General features: G+C 54.8%; 2 protein-coding genes across 12 annotated transcripts in view; one reads left to right on the plus strand and one right to left on the minus strand.

The window, feature by feature from the left end:
- HDAC7 (histone deacetylase 7) overlaps positions 1-2,247 on the plus strand; it is a 60,616-nt gene extending 58,369 nt beyond the window's left edge. For all 11 annotated transcript variants that reach the window (XM_048928447.1, XM_048928446.1, XM_048928448.1 and 8 more), the window contains 5 exons: positions 2-120; positions 298-431; positions 635-719; positions 951-1,089; positions 1,430-2,247. In XM_048928447.1, coding sequence (XP_048784404.1) covers positions 2-120; positions 298-431; positions 635-719; positions 951-1,089; positions 1,430-1,475 — 523 coding nt within the window. In that variant the 3' untranslated portion in view covers positions 1,476-2,247. The remainder of the gene's footprint in view (position 1; positions 121-297; positions 432-634; positions 720-950; positions 1,090-1,429) is intronic.
- Positions 2,248-8,747: 6,500 nt separating this feature from the next.
- Positions 8,748-9,233, minus strand: LOC125685566 (twist-related protein 2-like). The gene has a single exon (XM_048928688.1). It carries the CDS (start codon positions 9,231-9,233, stop codon positions 8,748-8,750), a length of 486 nt encoding a protein of 161 aa, XP_048784645.1.
- Between the last annotated feature and the right edge of the window lie 12,819 nt (positions 9,234-22,052).

Genomic DNA, 22,052 nt, shown 5'->3' on the forward strand with positions numbered 1-22,052 from the left:
GGACAGTGGTGATGCCAATCGCACATGAATTCTCCCCTGACGTGGTGCTGGTATCAGCTGGCTTCGATGCAGCTGATGGCCACCCACCACCCCTGGGCGGCTACAAAGTCTCTGCTAAATGTAAGGAGGTGCAAGCAGCACCGTGAGCTCTTCCCATTGCCCAGCTGGGCTCTGGGGCTGGCAGCTCCTCACGGAGCACAGGGACAGCTCTGAGGTTTTCTGGCACAGCAGAGGGGGCTCTTTCCTCACTGCGTTGGGCAGGGAGGCTGATGGCTGCTCCTTGGATTTCCTGGGCAGGTTTTGGCTACATGACCAAGCAGCTGATGAGCCTGGCTGGGGGGGCCATCGTCCTGGCACTGGAAGGAGGCCACGACCTCACAGCCATCTGCGATGCATCCGAAGCCTGCGTGTCAGCCTTGCTGGGCAATGAGGTGAGAGCCAGGACCCCCCAGGAGGGGGCTGTGTCCCCCCTGTAGTGGAGCTTTGGAGAATCTGCGCTCCCAGCCTGGTTGTTGGGACCTGTTGGGTGCATTGGGAGCGATGGGAGCAGGGTGGAAGTGTGGATTGTGGCTGTGAGCCCAGCCCTGGGTGCAGCTCTTTCCCTTTGACCCCCCCCCTTCTCTCCCCTTGGCAGCTGGACCCTCTCCCAGAAGAAAGCATGCGGCAGAAGCCCAATGCCAACGCCGTGCGCTCCTTGGAAGCGGTGATCCAGGTCCAGAGTGAGTGTCCCACAGCTGGGAGGCTGAGTTAGCATGGATGGCCCAAGCTTTGCCATTTCCTCCTCTGTCCAGGGAAAACCACGCAGGGAATACTGCGTGAAGCACTTTGGTGGAACCCTCCTCCATCCTCCTCCTTGGAGGGGGGATGATGCCCCTTGCATGCATTCACATGGGAAGCCACCTAGGCCACCCCTGTCCCAACATCTGTCCTGACCTTTGCTTCCCCTGCAGGTAAATACTGGGTGGCTGTGCAGCGCTTCGCCTCCAAGCTGGGCTGCTCCTTCCTGGAGGCTCAGCACCACGAGGCAGAAGAGGTGGAGACGGTCACAGCCTTGGCCTCCCTCTCGGTGGCTGTGATGGTGGAGAAGAGGTAATGCTCTTCATCAGTCCTGGGACGTGCAGGTGGCCCACAGTGTGCCAAGCTCTGAGCTTTGGGGATGCTTGGTGTCACAGGGGTGGCAGCAGGGGGTTGGTGTCCCACAGCCCGGTGAGCTGCTGGGAGCTCTGGGCGATGCTGGAGGCAAACTGGTCTCAGGGAGTGGGAGATGGGTATTGAACCCATTCTCTTCACTGGGAGCTCTGGTCCTGTAACCCTGTCATCCTGGGCAGCAGGACTAGAAGCTGGATGTGCCAGATGATCTCTCGGTGCTGAAAAGAATGCGTTGTCTTGGGAAGAGCAGGCCTCATCTCACGTTGCTGTATTTCTCCAGGCCACAAGATGAGCCTATGGAGGAGGAGGAGCCCATGAACCAGTGATGAGCGGTGATGTTCTCTGCTCCCCTGCTTCCAGGACGTGGTTGGACTCTTCCCGAGCCCAGTGCTCGCTCTTCACTCCTGGCTTCCCATTTGCCACTCACTCCCTGAGTCACAGTCCTGAAGGGGGCTGGACCTTTGGCTGCCACGCATCCAAGAAAGGATGCTCCTGCAGCCACCCTGGAGATGGCCTCCTGCTCGGGACAGATGGAAAACATCAACCTCCCTCTGCACAGCACGGTGCTGCCATCCTACACTGTGCCTGCAATCAATCCCCAACCTTCAGAACCCGAAATCTTTCTTGGGGATGTGCAAGAGGCCGCCGGCCCTCTGGTGCAGACCTGCCCTTCTCCTGGGATCTTCCTCATGTCTGGGGAATGGGTGGGTGTTGGGATGGATGTTGTGGCCACACCATCAGAACTGCACCCAGAGCTCCTCTGCAGTCAGCTGTGCCTTGGAGCAGCAGCCCTCTGTCTTGCTTGAGAGGGACAGGCTCTCAAAGGCCTCCCCAGTGCTCCTCTTCCTCTCCGGTAGGGCACGAGGTGGGAGCAAGAGTGCCAGTGCTATGGGCTGTGACCTCATTCTGCACAGGAAGGGTTTGGAAAGCATTGGATGATGCACCCATTGCTTTGCAGCTGGGGAAGAGCAAAGGCTGGAGTGCCTGCAGTGCCCAGGATTGCACCCGTGGGACATCTTAACCACTAACCAGAGAGCAAACCCTCTGGTGCTGGGGCTCTGATTTGCACTATATACATATGAGATGTGCTAATGTGAACCTTATGTACTCTTCTTTCCTTGGGAATTTTGGGAACAAACACCTGTGTGTGTGTGGATGTGTGTGTGTGGACATTACCAAGGTGCCTTGAGCCCTTGCCGGCAACCTGCTGGCCTGAGGATCTGTGTCCCTGCAGTCCCTGCCTGTCTTCCAGTGTCCCCTTGGAGGAAGTGGCACCCGGTGCCCACCTTCTTCAGTGACTGCACCCACTTCTCCAGCTGAGATCAGATCCAGTCCTGGCCACCCTCTGCTTGGAGCTCAGCTCCCCAGGGACCCCCAGAGTTCCCCATCTGGGTTGTACTGGCATGGCAGAGGTGTGGAGTCAGGCCTCCCCAAGTGCTGCATCCATCTGGATTTGCCTTCTTCCCCTCTCGTAATGCAACAGAGCATCCTCACCCCAAGAGCCTCATCCTTCCCTGTGTCCCCCATTGGGCTCTGGGTGTCACAGCAGGGTTTGTGGACAGTTAGGACTTGGGAGAAGGGGATGGATGGGGTGCTGAGCTCAGGTGGCAGCCAGGCTCCATCTGCAGGCACAGGGAGGAAATTTTGTATTAAAAAAAAAAAGAAGAAGAAGAAAAAGAAAGAAAGAAAAAAAAAACAAAGATCTTGGAAGAATAAACATTTAATTGTCTCAAACTGCCCTGAGCTTTGGGAGAGGGTGTGAGATGGGGTGGTGTGATGAGGGGAGAAGTCACTGTGTCACTGCACTCTTATGCACTGTGGGTGTCCTCTGTGACATGGGGACAGGAGGGGGGCAACACAACGCAGTGGGTTGCAGAGCACCCCAAAGCCCTCCTTGTTTTCTCTGGAGTCCGTTGGGGTTGGATGCTGTTCCTCCATCCCTGGGGGTGAGGGGCAGGAGCTGCTGCTTGTCCAGCGTTGGGATGCATGAGTGTGTCCCCAACCCAAGGTCACACGCCAGGCTGACCCTACAACCCCTCACTGCACCCCATCTCCTCCCTGCACAGAGCCCTGCAGCCCCATTGCCTCCATCCTCAGCCCCCTTTCTCCCCATGGATCCCAGGTGGGTTTGTGCCACATTGAAGCCACATTGAGGGCCACTGTTATGGGTACAGCCCACAGCAGGCAGAGGGGACGTTGCCTGGGCTTTACCCCCAACCCGAACTCGGTGCCATGGTGCTCTATAGACCAGGCTCCATCTGTGGGTGCAGCCGTTGGAGGAGGTGCCCCAACAAACAGCTTCCTTCCCCCTTCCTTTGGGCCCCCAGCACGGCCTGGACCCCAACCCTTCAGCCTTGGCATGGGGACCCCAAACTGACATCGAAATCCATTGGGTTTGCTGCTGGAGAGCATCAGCCCAGGGACCAAAGCCCTGAACTGCTGTTTGCTAACAGCTGGAAATGAGGCTGAGGATCCCACGATGGACATCTCTGCACCATCCCCATGGAAATGGTATGAATGACAACATTAGTTTTAATCATTTTTAAAGGATGCTTAACCCCCCCCCCCCAACCCCTTTTTTCTTCTAAATGAAGGTTGAAAGCTCCGCTCTCTCCTTAACAAAGAGACTCCCTTTGATTTTTAAAGCATGTTTTATTTTATTTTGTAAAGAAAATGTCTATTGCCAAAGGCAGCTTCATTCTCCAGGCGGCGCCGTCGATAATTTGAACAGGATTTGCTGTTTTTGAAGGTCACTCCCATCTTTCCATTGGCTGCATTCACACCTCCCCGGGTTGGGGAGCCCACGTTGTACATAGAAATAGAGGGTTCTATTGGAAAGTAAAGGTGACATGAGCTCACTGTCACCTTCCATTGGGTCCTTCTGTGTGCTGGATCACTGATGGGAAGTCTTGCTGCTGCTCAGAACACACCTCTCCCATTCATTAGGGTTGCACCCCGCTCAGCTTTGCTGCTTCAGATGCCCAAAGCAGCCAAGCACCCACGCATGCAATTGGGAATGGGGAGAACGCACAGCAGTGCCCACAGGTGCAGCATTTCCTTAGGAAACAAAAAGCCCAAACCCCAGAAAACTGTCCTGCTTTGGGGAATTGCTCTGCAGGGCTGGCTGTTTGCTCCATGGGACGGAACCCGGTGGCAGTCCAAGCATTGCTCAGTCCCAAAGTGTTCTCCCCACTGCAGGGACCGTTCGGGCTGCTGCTCACAGAGCAGAACCATACAGCACTCTGCTCCATCCCAGGACAATTTGCTTCTTGGAGAGTTGATGTGCACCATCTGGATGCGTTGGTTCCAAGCAAACCCGCCCGGCTCCTGGCTTGGGTCTCAGCCCCACATGCTGGGTTGGGAAGGGGCTGCCAAGGAGCTGCTGATGGGGGGAGGTCGTCGGCTCCCGGGGTCCTGTGGGGAGATATGGGGTCAGCCCGAGGTCACTGTAGGGTTGTTCAAACCCCCGTGGCAGTGGGGATGCGGCTTTGGTTGCCAGCTTCTATGTGGGTGTTTTGTATTGCCAGCTTTGCCCAGACCTTGCGTCTGAGACTGGGAGCGAATGGGTGAGGGCTGCAGCTTTAACCCCAACACACCTCTGTGGGAGTGCAATGAGGAGGAAAGCAGCCCAGCATCCCCACGGGAAAGGCAGCACTGCCCCATGATGATCCATCCCCTTTCCAACCCAGTGCCCAAAAGGGGTGACACCGGAGAGGACCCCCATAGGCAGGGGGGTCTGCAGAGACGTGGTGCTGCTGTGAGGTCCTGGGGTGGGCAGAGCTCCTTCCTCCCCACTTTGCTCCTGGTTTTTCTCCTTGCACAGTGGCTGAGCCCTTTGGCTCTGCAGAGCTTGGAGAGGAAGAAATCACACCTGCACCATATCCTGCCCTTGCAGTGCAATGCGTCCTGGCACCGGCTGAGCTGATATTGCAGGGCTGGGAGCAGGGGTGGCAGTGGGATGGCTGCAGGGATGGCAGAGGAAGGGCTGCAGCGTGGTGTTGGGCTCAGGGCTGCACGTGAGGCTGGCAGAGGGGACACAGAGGGAACAATAACGCCAAAGCATGAGAAGAGAGCAGTCCCATTGCTCTGAGCTGTGGGGGGTACCATTAGGAAATAGGTTGGGACTTTGGCAGGGCTCAGATGATGGGATCCTCCAAGGCTGTGCCCCCCTCCATCTTTCCAGGGGCTTCATTCCAGCACGGAGCACTGGGAACCATGGGGCTGCCCTCCCACCAATGCATGAATGCATCTCAGTGCATAGAAAAGCACACCTCCCTCAGCTCCCAGGTGCGCTGCGGTCACTTTGGGGATGAAATACGGGCTCCGTTCAAAGGGATTCCTCCGAGCTAAGTGAACGCAGCTGAGAGGCAGCGAGTGGGATTGGGACACAGCAGCACTGCGGTGTGGGCAGGGCTGGCTGTGATTGGAGCACTGCTTTCACTTTAACGACCCCTGCCTGGCGATGGAGAGGCGGCTGTTGGCTCCTTCCGACTTTAATAGAAAGGTGGAAGGTGTTTTATTTTTTTTTGCTGGGGGGAAGCTTTTCCAGCAGTGAAATGAATGGAGACCTGTCCATGTTCTCTCCCATGGCTCCGAGGAAGGATGCTGTCACACCTCAGCTGACAAACCCGGCTCGTGTGGGGCTCGCTGTGGGCTCTGCCTCTTCATGACCCCCAACGTGGCTGAGGGGTAAAGCTGTTGCTGAGCTGAGCCCTGGGGTTTGGGCTGTGACATCTCTCATGTGGGGCAGCAGCTGCTCCCCAAAGCCCTCGTGGCAGCATCCTAAAGATGCCACGGTGATGCCACGCGGGCTCTGTGCTCATAGGAGAGAACTGCAGCCCTTGGAGGAACAATTCATCCCCCGAGCCCACCCCACACTGCCTGCAGGAGCAAGGAGCAACAGAACCCTTTTGGAGCAAGGACAAATCCCAAAACGCAGCCCTCCAGCACGGCTCCTTGCTGCACACATCCCTCCCCAGCCTTTTGGTTTCGCTTTCTGCTTAATTACGGCCTGGCAGATGCAGTGTGTGAGAGCAAACGGCTGTGCCATGGGCTGTTGCATCAGCACTGCCCCTCTGCAGCTCCCACAGCTGTGGGTTTGGACATAGAGCTGCTTGCTTTGGGGCTCAGCACGAACCTGAGGCCTTTCCGAGTTGGTGACAGAGTCCATGGGCTGACCCATGTCAGAGCTTCGGGGCTTCAGGGCTTTGGGGAGCGCTCCAGATGGGTGGAATATTCTTTCCCCATCATAACCAGCACACCCAGAGCAACGTGTTTACAGGCCCAACCCCATGCAATGCTCTGCATAGGCAGCATCCTGCACTGGGATCACAGAGCTTAGCCACCCCAGCAACGGGACCCATTGGGAAACACGATCCCTAGGCACAGATTTCACAGCATTCGGGCAATTCCTCACCCCTCGTGTAGAACCGAATCTGGGCAGATGCTGCAGCTCTAAGCAGAGAAGGGTGCAGATGAGCCCTGTGGTGCCTTCAGTGCGTTTTGACACCGCTTTCAATGCATTTTCTGAACAGAGCTGAGTGGGGATCTGAGCTCCCCCTGAGCTCCTTTCATGCCCTGCCACGTTAATTCCGTGCAATGAGACGTATTTATAAATAAAAGAAGATGAAACGTCCGCCCGACAAAGCAGACTCCGAGCGAGAGCAACAGTCCCCAAAGGGAAGATTTATCCAAGGTCTTTCAAGATAGACAATTAAGTGAAGGCACCGCGAGAGAGACGATAAATCCGGGGAGACAAATGAAGGGCACAGAATCTCACCCTCCCAGCTCCTCCAGCCTCCCCCCCCCTCCTTTCCCCACTTTGTGCTTCCAGCCTCGTTTTCTCCTCCAGCAAAATAGAAACCATTTTAATGCGCTGAAAGCAGTGAGCTTGGGGGACTTCAAACATGGATTTTGTTGCCCGAGGGCTCCATCCCTCTTTCCCCGGATAATGGCTCCTGCTTAACGAGGGCACATCCCCATCCAGCTCCTCCAGCTCCCTTTGATATTTAATAGGCTGACTTCCATTCGCTGCTTTGTGTTATAACGTTACGGACCCATTGCAGGTTAATTCACCTATGGGAGAGGGCGAATGAAGCCTCCCCAGCGCCGGCATCGCTCCTCTCTTATTGTTCTTTGCTCAGCGAATCCTCCTCTCACCGCACAGCCCAAGAGGGAGCTGCTAATTGGCAGCGAGTGCCGCTGCAGGTTGGCACAAAGCGGGTTGTTATCTATGCAGCACGAAGATGCTCTGCCTGCAGGCGAGGTGTGGAGCTGCTGGGGACGGATGCTAAGGTTGGGCGATGAGCAGCACGTGAGGGATTTCATGGGGAGGTTTTTCACTTAGAAAGGTCTTCAGGATCGCTGAAGGTCTTTCATTCCTCTGTTTATCACGGGAGCAAAGCTGCTGCCGAGCTTTCTGCTCAAATAAAGAGGTCTGGAAGTCAGCAGCTGGAGCCTGAGCTGCCCGTTAGACAACACTGCATCCAGCAGGAAGGGACCCTCACCAAAAAGCCCCACAGTCCTCAAGGGAAGAGATCAGGGCAATTAGCAAAGTGCTCCTCAGCGTGGGCTCCTCCTGCAGCTCTCCACACTCCGGTCACATTTCCAGCTCTCCTATAAGGAGAGGAGCAGAGCTGTGCTGTGCAGCCCTTCAGCATCAGCTGCATCCTCTGGTCCTTGGGGGTGGCATCGCAGAGCCCCGCATTTGGGACCGTGTGCCAGGGATCTCCCCAGGATGGGAAGTAAGATTTTAATCATGAAATGGAATCCCAATGGGAGCGCTCTCCATCTTCAGCCGCCGTTTGCATCTCCGTCCCCAGAGCTGCCCTGAAATTGGGGCTGTTCAGCAGAGGACTCACCCAAGGTCCCTGCCTGGCTTTCATTGGGCCACTTCCCAGTCTGGCAATGTCTCAGCGGGGACAACTCTCCCCTTTCTCTCCCTCTGCTCTTTCGAGATTTGAGGATGGGGCAAAGAGGAGAATTTTGCCGTCCAGCTTCCCCCAGGTGCACCCTAAAGACGAAGGCAATGTGAACTGATGGCACTCAGGAGGGGCTGAGCACGTCCCATCCCGCAGCCCTCAGTGACACAGATGGGGATCCCACGGGCACTGCACCGAGGGCTTAGGAATGGGGCTCTGCACCATTTCAATCCCCTTTTCTGGCCCTTTATGGCCATAACGCAGCCACTGATTTGAGCACAGCTCTGCCAATTCTGACAGCATCTCCGATAAGACCAAGCAGGAGAAGAAGCGGGGCTTAAGGAGAGTGCACCAAGAAAAGAAAAAGAATTTTTTTCCCAATGGGTGGCCCTCATTGGGATGCAAGAAGACGGAGCCCCTGCTCCTCTTGCAGTTGGATTCCCCAAAGCACCGGGCTGGCTCTGACCCCAACACCAGAGCTGGCACCCAGAAATGCCACAAGAAAACCCAATCCTGCTTTAGGGACAGCGGAGACCAGGATACCGAGACCCAGCAGGATGGGCTGGGTTTGTTGCAGCATGTGGAGCACGAGGGGGGTGGGCTGGGAGATGCATAATGGGATGTGGGACGCGGGAGCAAAGGATGTGCGCTCTGCAGCCTCGCCATACGTACCCGGGCTCAGTGGGACGCAGACATGGACCAAGCCCCTTCCATCCTCCAGACAGAGAAGGCGTAGCTCAGCCTCTCGTGGGCCAGGTAATTGCAGCTGGTGATCTTGTGGTCCAGCTCATCGCTCTGCAGCACCTGGTACAAGAAGTCAATGTAGCGCGCCGCCAGCTTCAGGGTCTGGATCTTGCTCAGCTTGTCGGAGGGCAGCGTGGGGATGATTTTCCGCAGCTCCGCGAAGGCGTCGTTGAGCGATTGGGTCCGCTGCCTCTCCCGCACGTTGGCGATCACCCTCTGTGTGTGCACATCCTCGAAGGACTGCGGCACCGGGCTGCGCTTGCAGCGTTTGCCCTGCGGAGAGGCGGCTCTGCTGTCCTCCAACGCTTTGCCCGCTTGGCCTCGTTTGCGGAGGCATTTCTTGTGCAGTCGCTCACCTTCCTCCTCGCTGGTGACCAGGCTGCCTTCGGGAGACTCCGGGCACATGTTTTCCTCCTTCATCTTCTTGGCAGAGCTAGGAGCCTTTCCCAGCGCGCTCTCAGAGCATCGGTGAAGGCAACGCTCAGCATCAGTCCTTCATCCCCACCAAACTCCTCCAGAGCCCCGCCGAGCCCTCCAAGGAGCTCCGTTGGTTTTTCCTTTGGGCGACGGAGAGGAGGGCGTTCGGATAACTTTGGGGAAAGGCTTTTGCTGATAGGGTGAGGAGGAGCGGGGGCGGATCAGGCGCAGACCAATGCAGCGGTGCAAGGTAACGCAAACAGCATTGGAGCTTATGGGTTCCAGATTTCCTCCCTCCCTCCTCCACCGACACCCCCAAGCCCTCTGGCACAGATGCTCCTGCTTGCTGCCCGGACGTCAAGGGACGTCGCCTATGCCGGTGTGAACACCAGCCATGGAGGTCAAGGGAAGCCGATTTGGTCTTAGTCTTAATGTTTTAGTCTTGATTTTAAGATCCCCACAAAAGCCAGCCTGCAATTTTCACCCATCCAGCATGGAAGAGAAGAATTTTGTCCCTGTGTTGTTCAAGTGGAGGTGTGGAGCAATGGATGCCCCAAGGAAGCAATTGATGCGCTGTTAACCCAGTGGAAGATGTGACACCGTTGGGCATCCACTGCTCTTAAGAAGTAGCACCAAACCCAAAATGGGTTTGAGTTTGTACCTATTCACCCGTCCATCTATTCACCCACCCATTCTCTTCCTCTACCTACAGTTCTAAGAGTCCTGTGTAGCCCTCATTACACAGCTATGATGTGATACTCGTCCTGCACCACATCCCTCCTTCTCCGATCTGGGAGAGGGCAGAGTCTTTCCATGCATCCATCTGAGCCTTGCGGTGTCTCCAGCAGCATCTCCCCACCAGCCCTGTACCCCACAGAGTCCTGGCATGTAGCTGAGCTTGGGTTTCTGTGCCTGCCATGGAGCAGGGAGGAGATGATGTGTGGTTAAAGCCCTCAGTCAGCTCGACTCGTGCATGGGGTCCACGATGGAGAGTGAGAGGAGAGCAAGATCTATAGGGTCAGCAAGGTGACAGAGGAGTGAAATGTGGGGATGTGTGGCTTGCTGAGCTCAGCTTTGTGTTTCTGGGTTGTAAATCCCCTTCTGAAGGCAGCAGGCTCCCTCTTGGGTGTGGGTTGGCTTCCTTGCTCATTGCTTCTGGCAGTTTTTTGCAGGCAGGGAGGGGTTAATAGGTCCAGAACCCGCTCATGGCTGGATCCACACAACCAGTTCAGTTCCTGATTCCCAGGGAGAATCATATTCTATTAGTAATGGGAGTGGGCATCCCCACCATGCCCGCTCATCGGATCATGGAGCCATTAAGGTTGGAAAAGACCTCCAAGACCAACAATCCAACCCCAACCCAATGCCCACTGACAACGTCCCCGAGTGCCACATCTCCCCGTTCCTTGAACACCTCTCATGTTTGCTCAAGGAAGGCACAGATTCGCAGAAGAAAACCTCGATTCAACCTGCCCATGCAGACATGCCCAAACCCTTCCCAGCAAAACCCCTTCCATCCCCTTGGCTTCCCAATGACCCCCATCAAAATTCTGCCTTTTCGTTCATATGTACACCGATGTTTTTCTCCGTTTTAAGGAGTTTTCACACCCTTCCACAAATTTCTCCCCCCACCCCCCCAAAAAAATCCTTCGGATGGGAGCCAGCAGCTTTAAAAACACCCAAATTTCTTTAAAAAAAAAAAAGAAGGAAGAAAAGGGGAGGGGACACACTGGGAGAGGAGCAGCCGATGAGGAGCAGCCATGGGATGGAGCCCAATGGCTTTGCTGGGTAGGGCTCAACGCGCCGCTCACACGCGAGCGTTGTCAAAGACAGCAGCCAATATCAGCTGTTCCTAATGCGGGAAGACAATAGATCAGAAGGGCCTGGGAAAGCGAGAGAAAACAAAGGGCGAGAGAAAAATGCCCCCAGGGAGGGGAGAATTGAGGCAGATCCCGGCTCCTCTGATCCCGCGCTTGGAGGAACCGGCTGAGCTCCGCAGGAACGGGACGGCGGCCAATTGACACCAGCTGGGGCACGGGCTTGTGCCTGGCTTTTATTCATTAATTTATTTTTGATTTATTATTATATTTTTTTTTCTCTTCCACGGAATAAGCTTAATTCTGCTTCCATCACCCGCAGAGCTGCTGATATCCCCGAACGAATGGCTATCGAGGCGCTTTTTGATCGATGGGGACGACCAGCGATGCACCCTGAGCTGCTCACTGGGGTTTTTTCACCCACCGTTGGATGTTTTGTGGCCAGAGTGTTTTCCCCTCGATGGTTTCGGTTTGTTCCTTCAGCGCGTGTTGCTGGAAGAGCTTTGGTATAAACTGTTCATGGGAAGGTCACGCGTTGCCAAACCGGTTTCGAGAACTTTGGTTCTCTTTCCAGCTCGCTGGGGGTTTTACAGCTCTCGTTTCAGACCTTAAAAATGCAGAGAGAGAGAGAGAGAAAAACAAAAAGAAAAGAAAGAAAAAGAAGCCTGGATTGTTTGGTTCAGTGAGATGCCATCAGATGGGAGAAAGGTTGGATTTCTCACCGTGTTCCAACCCTCTGCCTCTGCCCAGCTCCCCTTGCTGCCATCCACCCCACTTGGGGGCTTTCTGGGGGGCAGGACGTGGATGTCCTGGGGTTGGATTGTTGGGGTGGTGGAAACTGCTCAGCACTTTGGAAAGAAAGAAAATAAAAGAGGAAAGAAAGAAATACCACCAAATGAGGCAATTGAGCTGAGGTTTCCTTCGAAGATCATAGAACCACGGGATGGTTGGGTTGGAAGGTCCTAGAAGATCATAGAACCATAGGGTGGTTTTGGTTGGGAGGGTCCTTGAAGATCATAGAACCATGGGATGGTTGGGAGGATCCTTGAAGATCATAGAACCATGGGATGGTTGGGATGGAAGGGTCCTGAAAGATCATAGAAGCATAGGGTGGTTGAGTTGGAAAGGTCCTGAAAGATCATAGAAGCATAGGGTGGTTGAGTTGGAAGGGTCCTTGAAGGTCATAGAACCATGGGATGGTTGGGATGGAAGGGTCCTTAAAGATCATGGAACCATAGGGTGGTTGAGTTGGAAGGGTCCTGAAAGATCATAGAAGCATAGGGTGGTTGAGTTGGAAGGGTCCTTGAAGGTCATAGAACCATGGCATAGTTGGGATGGAAGGGTCCTGAAAGATCATAGAAGCATAGGGTGGTTGAGTTGGAAAGGTCCTGAAAGATCATAGAACCATGGGATGGTTGGGATGGAAGGGTCTTGAAAGATCATAGAACCATAGGGTGGTTGAGTTGGAAGGGTCCTTGAAGGTCATAGAACCATAGAGTGGTTTTTGTTGGGAGGGTCCTTGAAGATCACAGAACCACAGAGTTGTTGGGTCAGAAGGGTTGGCACTGCCTAACAGAATGACACCGTTGTACCTCTGGGTCCCACCCCACCACCCTGATATCTCAGATATTAAATGCTTACAGCCATTTGCTCCTTGCTCCCTGGGGAGTGCCACATCTTCTGGCTTTTCTGAGCACCAACAGCTGCTCAGACCCTGCTGAAGGAGCACCCAAAGTCTTGCTGGGTGCACGCAGGCCAACGAGGAGCTCGACTTGAAGCTGATGCTCCTCCACCATAAAAACCAAGAAGATTTTTGCATCCCTGAGCTCCAAACCCATAAATCTGGCCCTAACCCAGGCCAGCATCCTGACCTGATGGCGTAGAGCGCCGATGGCCGAACGAACAGCCCTGCACAGAGTGGGGTTGGGACAGAAGATGCGAAACCACGTGCAAATCCAATTGGGGGTTAAAAACTGTCCCCTCCCTTCTCTGTGCTTCTCAACCCCGGGCTGTGAACCTGCAGGATAACGCACTCCATGTGTGAGCCCACAGCATCGCTTTGATGGCGCCTGCAAATGATTCCGGGCACAGAATCAGAGACCGAACCTCGATGGTGAGGTTCTTTTTGGTGTTGAGTTCTGTTATCATTATTTATTATTTTATGTTATTTTTTGCAGGCTCTCTGTCCTTTGTCAGAGGGGCTGACAGTGACCTCAATTTTCACCATGCGTGAAATAAATGGGATGGGGTGGGGTGGGATGGGAAGGGATTGGATGGGATGGGATGGGATGGGATGGGATGGGATGGGATGGGATGAGATGGGTTGGGAAGGGATGGGATGGGGTGGGATGGGGTGGGATGGGACGGGAAGGGATGGGGTGGGCTGGGGTGGAATGAGATGAGATGGGATGAGATGGGTTGGGAAGGGATGGGATGGGATGGGATGGGAAGGGATGGGATGGGATGGGGTAGGGTGGGGTGGGATGGAATGAGATGGGATAAAATAAAATAAAATAAAATAAAATAAAATAAAATAAAATAAAATAAAATAAAATAAAATAAAATAAAATAAAATAAAATAATAAAAATAAAACCAAACAAAACAGAACAAAAGGAGAATCACCCTAATAAATCGCCGACATGAAAGGCAGCCGGGAACAGCCGCTGCCCCTGGCGGCCGGGGGGAAGCAGCTCCGGTTTCGCAGCTTTTTCTCGTTATCGCGACCCGAGAGTGGAAACAGATGCGAGGAGAGGAGAAATGTGAAGCATCCGCGGCCGCGTGCCGTTACCGCGGTGACGGCGGGCCGGGGGGCGGCGCGGGGCCGCGGCTGCGGGCGGCTTTGATCCGCGCCCCGCAGCGCCGCTGGACGCCCCGAGCCGCTCGTTTCCTCCTCGCGCTGATTTCGCGTTCCTGGAACTGCGCGGAGTTTTTAAGAGCTAAAAGCTGTTCCTCCCCCCCCCCCCTCCATCACCATCCTCACCGCCTCCGCTCTCTCCCAGCAGCCAAAGTGGGAGGGGGGAGGTTGGGGGGTCGAGCGGTGATGGAGGGGACGGGGGACCCCCGAGTGGGGGGGGCAGCGGGAGGGCAGCGCTGCCGGGGGGGTCACAGCACGGCAGGAACCCCGCGGGGGGCATCGCGGCCGCCTTTTCTTTCCTTTGCTTCTTCTTTTTTCCTTTCTTTCTTCATTTTTTCTGTTTTTTTCCCCCCTCTTTTTTAAATCATTATCATTTTTTTAATTATTCCTATTTTATTCCTTTTTTTTTTTTCTTTTTCTTTCCCTTTTTCCTTTTCCTCCTCTCCTCCTCTCCTCCTCTCCTTTCATTCTCTCCTTCTCTCCTTTTCCCTCTCCTTTTTCTTTTCTCCCCATTCCTTTTTCTTTTTTTTCCACTCTTTTTACTTTTCTCCTCCTTCCCCCTTTTTGCTTTTTCCCCTTCCCTTCCCTTCCCTTCCCTTCCCTTCCCTTCCCTTCCCTTCCCTTCCCTTCCCTTCCCTTCCCTTCCCTTCCCTTCCCTTCCCTTCCCTTCCCTTCCCTTCCCTTCCCTTCCCTTCCCTTTTTTCTCTTCTCTCTTTTCCCATTTTCCCCCCCTTTTTTCTTCTTTCTCTTCCTTTCCCCTTCTTTTCCCTTTTAATTTCTTTTACCTCTTCTTCACATTTCTCTACTTCTTTTTTCACTTTTTCTTCCTCCTCCTCCTCCTCTCTTCCTTCCAACCACCACAGCATCACACTCTCCAATCCCTGCAAACTTCACCCTTTTTCCAAACACCTCCTGGCCTGGAGCAAACCCCAATAAACCCTTCCATCCTTGCATTTCACTTTGCAGGCGGAGCTCCATCCCAGTGCTCCCAGTATTATCCCAGCCGGCTCCAGCCTTGCAGCAGGGCTGGATGTCGGTGACTCACAGAGCGCTGGGAGCTCAGCTCCATCCTGCTGTGCGTGGCAGTGAATCACTTCCAGCAGGAGATGCTGCGCTGTGGGATGCAAAGCAGAGGCTTGATTGTCTTCTGCTCATAAGGAGCCTCGTGGCTTCATCCTGCCTGCATGCACGCACTGCCTGCCCAATGCTTCTCACTGCTCTGCTCACGAAGGAAGAGGCAAAGCTCCTTTTGCAGATACCAGCCCACAGACACGGAGTTTCTGGAGCTTCTCCATGCAGGGCTCCATCCCAGCCCCATTGGTTCCCATCGTGCTGTTTGTGCTCACAGCATCCACTCCCTGCATCCCCGCTGCTCTCTGCTCACCCGTCCTTCACACACCTTCTCCCTGTGGTCCCATGCACTTTGTCCCTCCCCTCTCCCCCCATCCTAAAATCCCAGCAAAGCCAATAAGAAGTCAATCCTCTTTTCCTCGCTGTGCACAAAACCGAATCTCCTACTTCCCAAGGTGGAGATGTGTCTCTGTGTGTGCAGTTACCTCTGCCTGCACACAGCTCCAAACCACCCCGACCTCCAGCCATCCCCATGCAGAGATCCACTCAGCCCTCCTGCATCAGCTCTGACGTCTGTGGGAAAGCAAAGCAGTCAGCGACAAGGAAGGCATTTATGGGAGGATTTGCTTCATCTGCTTCTGGCAAAAGCTGAGCAATAAATAAGGTGCTGGAAGGTCAGGGAGCAAAACTGTCCTGGGATGTTCCCTTCAGAGGTTGGAACTGGGAGGGAGAACACTGAAGGGAAATTGTGTTTCTCCCTTCCCAATGGCAAGCAGAGCTGGATGGGACCCATCCAGGGAAGAGAAAAAGGAAGGCAGCAACAAACCGGCGCGGTGTATGGCTTTCCTCAGGCTGTTATCTCAAAGCCTACCAGTGGGATAAGGCCACAAAGCGCAGAGCAGACAGACAGTCGGGTGATGCTGATGATGCACGTCCCAAAGAACGCCGAGTTATTTTTATATGAGCAACTTTGCAGACGCTCACAGCTGACTCAGTGCTCTGCATCTCCTCCCTTGGAGCTCTGGGCCAAAATGGAGCTGCGCCGGCACCAGGAATGGAGGAAAGGTCCTGGGTTCTCCCCCCCCCCCCCCTCCCCCCCCCGCCATGGCTCATTTGGGAGCAGTATCTTGGAATGGAGTGGGATGGGAGAGGATGGGGTGAACTTCCTCCCACTGCCATGTGGGCATCGCCATCCATTGCTGTTATCAATCAACTGGATGGAAAGGAGATGAAGAGTCTGGGGGAGAGGGGGACAGTGAGCAGTGGGGTGGAGGGCTGCAGGGACCCTTCCCCACCCCACCAACACCACCAGGCAGGAATTGGACTCAGTGATCCTCATGGGTCCTTTCCAGCTTGGGGGGACTCTATGGCTCTATGACACTTCTTTGCCCTAGAGAACATAACTGCATCCCTACACTCCTAACCCTAACCCTAACCCTAACCCTCCCCACAGCCTTTGGGCAGCAAGACCAAAAAAACCCTCCAAAAAACCCAAACCCTGAAGGCGTCACACAGCGAATGGCAGCCACTCCACCTCCATCCCAAGCGACCTTCCTCTTGGGGAAGAAAAGACCACAGAAACCCCAAGCAGACAGGAGATGTCTGCATTGGTCCTATTGCCCTCCATCCCTATGTATGGTGATGGGTCCAGGGAGGGGTGGGCCGTGGGATCATGGCCCCGTTTGGGCACCTTGGAGGGCAGAGCTCCATGGGGCTGCTCCCCACCCTCTGCTCCCTCCTGCCCCACAGCAGACACCGCTCACAGCCCCAGCAGGACATGTGGGAGGGCTCTGCGAGCCTTCAAAGCTCCGTCTGTGGTGCTGGGGGGGGAGACGAAAGGGCTGCTTCCACTCCTGGCCTGAGATGAAAGGAAACGTTTCTCTCCGCGCCTGGAACGAGTTCTGGTGCTTTGGAGATGGGGCTGAGGCCCGTTTCCTGAGCACCACAGCAAGGAGCTTTCATTTGCACAGGGACTTTGCTGATGGGACACGGGAGCAGATGGCTGAGATGTCGGCGTGTCCCCGTCCCCAAGCGCAGGGGAGGCAGTGATGGTGCACTCACCACTCTCCCTATGCCCCCAATGCGCACAGGTTGAGGCTGACAAAACCCTTTGTCACCACCCCCAGGGTGACACCATCCCTTGGGTAAGCTGACAAAACCGCCCCGAGGACACAGAGTGGAGATGCTGGGTCCTGCACACAGCCCAGCAGTGGGGAACGGCTGATGGGGCCGACGTGAGCGACAGATTTTCCTCATTTTGTCAGAGGAAATTCTATTCTGATTAAGACCTGTTTGATCTCAGAGGAGGAGGAGGGGGTGGGATGGGGGTAGGGTTGGGTTTCTCTCCAATTGTTGGGCTTTATTGGGCTAATGCATCAGCTAAAAGCTTCCAAGCAAGATTTAAAGGAGGGAACGGCAAGGGCACGGGCGGCACAATCTGGAGATGGATTCAAGGCGTTGATTAAAACAAGGGATGCATTGCAGGGAGGGAAGGGATCAGCCAGCATCAAACCCAAGCTGAGCAGAGCCTGGGGGCTGTCGGTACCGCTCAGCCCCCCAGCCTTGACCAACCTCTCCGCTGCAGTCGAAGCCCATTCCTTGAACTGGGCAGGAAGAACTGATTGCTCCCCTTCCCCTTCCATCAGACCCCAAAGACGGCGGTTTCCTCTGGATGCCTTCTCCAAACCGACCCCAAAGTCCCATTTAGGACCTTCCAGGAATGCCATCCTTGCAGCTCAGCCATCCCCATTGTTCCCTACAGGACTCTCTGCCATCACGGATGGGTGCAGCCATGTGGGGTTGAGTGGAGATGGGCAAAGCAATGAGAAAATGGTCAGGGTGGAAAGCTCTGGGAGGAAGAATTGAGATGTGGGGACCAACCCAAGGGATGAGTCCTCCAGCAAGGGTTTGTCCTCCATCCTTGCCTTCCCCTCCATCCCCTGCAGAGGTGTAGGGATGAAGTCAGAATTGCCCCATGCTGGGTGGGATCAAAGTCCAACAGGGAAACCCTTCAGCTGTGTGCATAAGGGGTAAAAAGGGTAAATAATTACCTCTGTGAGCTGAGAGCGAATTTGGACGTCACCCCAAACCACTGGGTAAGGAGGAAGAGGAGCTCATGGGGCTGAAGGTGAAGCACCAGGCCTCACCCCAGCAGCCCCCATTGATAACAAATACTGGAACCGGGTGGAAAATACAACCAATGGAGGGATGATGGTAAATAAATGCAGAGCTTTTATTGCCAGGAGGGCGAGGAAGGCAACGAGTGTGACCTGAGGGCTGGGAGGAAATCTGGAAGGGAAAAGCTATCAAAGACAGGGGGATAATTGGATAAGAACGGCACACCTTGGGCTCACCCGATAATTGTCTTTGATCACAAATCATTTTCCCAACAGAGGCCACGCTGTAGATCTGTTCTGTCTGGACTTCATTAACACTTCTGATGAATTGCTCCGTAGGAATGGATTTGTTAAAGCAGAGGGAAATGGAATGGGGTGAGGGGATGTAGTGGAAGAAGGACAGCTACCAAGCGGATGTCCCCCATGGAAAGGTTGGGGACAGCCTTTGTGCTCCCCAAAGACCATCAGGAAGGTAAAAGCAATTTGCTGGCAATGTTGTGGAGGGAAAAGTGGATCTGGATCTGTGAGATCCAGCTGTGCCAAAAGATGAAGGTGGCAAAGATGGGATTGGATCCAACACAAGAAGCAGCACACGGAGACACGAATATTCTCCGGATGAATCCTTCCCTCCATTCAGCCCCCTCTGCGAGTGGAACCCAGCAGATCCCATCCCGCTGTGCAAACCTTCCCCAGGCTGGAAAACCATAGGAATTAAAAACAAACAAACAAAACAAAACAAAAAAAAACACAACAGATTTGAAGATTTGGAAAGGAGGAAGAGAGCGCAGCATCACTGGGCGCATCAGCCTCCCTGGAGCGGCTCCATCTTTCCTGCCTGGGGAGAATTAGGCCTTGATTCGAGGGCTGGTTTTCAGCTTTGGGACCCAACTCCAACCCATGTGATTTTTGCTGTCATTGTTCCCAGGATGAATCCTCCTTGCACAGCCTTCAAAGCTGTGGCTGAGGACCCCAAACCCCAACGCCAACAGCTGTGCCAGGATCGGTCAGCAGCCCCTCAACAAAGTGCTGTTGCACATCACTGCTCCCCATCGATCTTATCTCCCCTCAAAGGCTCTTCCCAGATACAACACTTCAACCCAACGGCAATTTTCAGCCTCTTCTTTCTTTCTTTCTTCTTTTTTTTTTGTTGTTTAATATTGGAACCATATTGAACCGTTTTACTGGCTTGGTTCTTCTCCAAACTGAAAGATGTCCTAAAAATAACTATTCCCAGTTCTGTGTGTGATGCTCAGCCCCCCTCAACCCCCCCCTCCCCCTCCACACACACATAGGACCACGGCTGCCTCCCAGCCTTGTCTGTGCTTTTCTTATCCCAGCACTAAATGCGTTCCATTGGGGACTTTTAATCCCACTGATGATTTTTATGCCACCCATCTCTGCCTTTTGGCTCTGAGATCTGCAGGACCACGGATCCCTTTGGCACGGTGGGATTTGGTGCTCAGCTCAGCGCTCCCAAACCTCATCTGAAGCCTTTCTCTGGTACATAGCCAAGGGAGAGGGTAAATTGCACAGCCCCAATGCACAGAGGGTCAACAGCCCATAGAGAACCATCCCCAGTGAGTGATGAAGGTGATGAGCTGAAGACCTTGGCCAGGCTTTGAGTCTTTGGGTCCAGCACCCCAGCCTGCATCCAAACCCATCCAAATGTATCCCTATCCCTATCCACCCCATCCAACAGTATCCCCATCCACCTCACCAAACAACAGCTCCATCCCCATCCATCATCCCCATCCTCATCTATCCCACCAGACAGCATCCCCATCCTCATCCAGCCTATCAGACTATATCCCAATCCCCATCCATTCCACCAAACAGCATCCCCACCCTCACCTACCCCATCCACCACATCTCCATCCAACCCCATCCCCATCCATCCCCATCCAACCCCATCCACCCCATCCACCCCATCCACCCCATCCCCATCCATCCCCATCCAACCCCATCCACCCCATCCACCCCATCCCCATCCAACCCCATCCATCCCCATCCATCCCCATCCATCCCCATCCAACCCCATCCACCCCATCCCCATCCATCCCCATTCAACCCCATTAACCCCATCCACCCCATCCCCATCCACCCCATCCACCCCATCCCCATCCACCCCATCCACCCCATCCCCCATCCAACCCCATCCACCCCATCCACCCCATCCACCCCATCCCCATCCAACCCCATCCACTCCATCCACCCCATCCACCCCATCCCCATCCATCCCCATTCAACCCCATCCACCCCATCTACCTCATCCCCATCTATCCCCATCCACTTCATCCACCCCATCCCCATCCAACCCCATCCCCATCCACCCCATCCACCTCATCCCCATCCAACCCCATCCACCCCATCCCCATCCAACCCATCCATCCCCATCCAACCCCATCCCCATCCACTCTACCCACCATCATCCCAATCCCCATCCACCCCACCACCACCACCGCCCCCTGCACCCATCACAGCCCCCCATAACCCAACATCCCATCCCTGTGATGGCCTCATCCTGCCCTGTACCTGCACCAGCACTGCCCCTCTGTGCCCAGGGCCACCCATCACAGCTCACGGTGGCATCCAGCTCCCTTTGATCTGATGGGGCTGTTTCATCCAAGGGCTGCCTTTATGAAAATGGCATTTGGGGCATTTTTTTTTTCTTCCCCAATGATTATTATTATTTTATTTTTATTCTTACAAGCAACAGCCGGTAAACAAAGACCAAATACGTGCTGAGTTGGCTCCCTGCTCACAGGGTGGGCCGGTCCTGATGTGAGGCTGGGGAGAACGCTTGCAGCAAAGCAGGCATTGGAAGCAATTGGCACAGCATGGCACAGCACCACATATCTGCAGAGCACCACGTGCCCAGGAGCACAGACAGCCCTAAAGGTGACCTCAGAACCCGTGTGGAGGAAAACCAAGCAGGTTGGATGGACTCAGAGCACGACGCGTGACATCGCCACGGGCAGAAGGTGCTGAGCATCCTCCTCCTCTTCCCAGAGCACCTCTCTGAGGGTCGGATCCTGCAGCTCCAGCAGGGCTGGGTTGCTCAGAGCCTTTGAAACGCCGCTTCCGTCCTCCCCACATCTTGAAAGCAGATTGCTCAAATGCAAAAAATCTGTTGTTTTCGTGAACGTTGCTTTGAACGTCTTCAAGCGCTGCTCGGGCAGGAGGGTGGGATCCCCCCCCCAGACCCTCCTCACGCTGGCTGTGAAGGTGCTGAGACCCGGCGATGGGCATCAGAAGGTGCTGGAGGCTGACACCCCTCAGGGCTGTGCTTTGTGGAACGCTCCTTGCTGCACCAGGGCTCCTCTGCAGCCCCAGGGCACGCGCTGAGCTCAGCGGATGCTGCTCCGTTTCTCAAGTGTGGCCAAAGAGCCAATAAACGCAAGGGCTGCAGCACATCCTGTGAGGTGAGGAGGGGGGATGGCATGAAACCGTCCATCCTGTTGGGTGGTAAAGGTCGGTCTGCCTTGAGGAAGGAGACTCGTGCAAAGTGGTGGGTTTGTGTTTGCTTTTCAGAGCTGCACAAAGCTCTGCTCCCCTCGAATCCCATTGCCAGAAGGATGGGTCCAACCTTCAGGCTCTGGTGTAGAGGAAGGGTTGGGTCCCTGCCCCATAGAGGAGAAGGTTTTCCCCATCCTGAGAGGGGCAACCAAGGGTTGCTCTGCTTTCGTTTTGCTGCCATCTGGATCCAACGAGCTGCAAAACCCATCCCATAGCACAGGGCAAAGCATGGCCCAGGGGACCACGACCTCTTCTGCAAACCGAAATGAGAAGGGACGTCACCTCCCTGTCCTCAGCCCCTGCAGGATGCTTTGACCACAGTGCCACACAATGCAGCCATTGGGTCCAGGAAGGACAGTGGGTCCCAGGTGATGCTGTGCCCATGGCTGGGAGCAGAACTGGCACCGCCTGGTGGGTAAAAAGACCCCAATGTCCCCAAGCATTGCT

The sequence above is a fragment of the Lagopus muta genome, chromosome 28, assembly GCF_023343835.1.
Source record: "Lagopus muta isolate bLagMut1 chromosome 28, bLagMut1 primary, whole genome shotgun sequence".
NCBI classification, from domain to species: Eukaryota; Metazoa; Chordata; class Aves; order Galliformes; family Phasianidae; genus Lagopus; species Lagopus muta.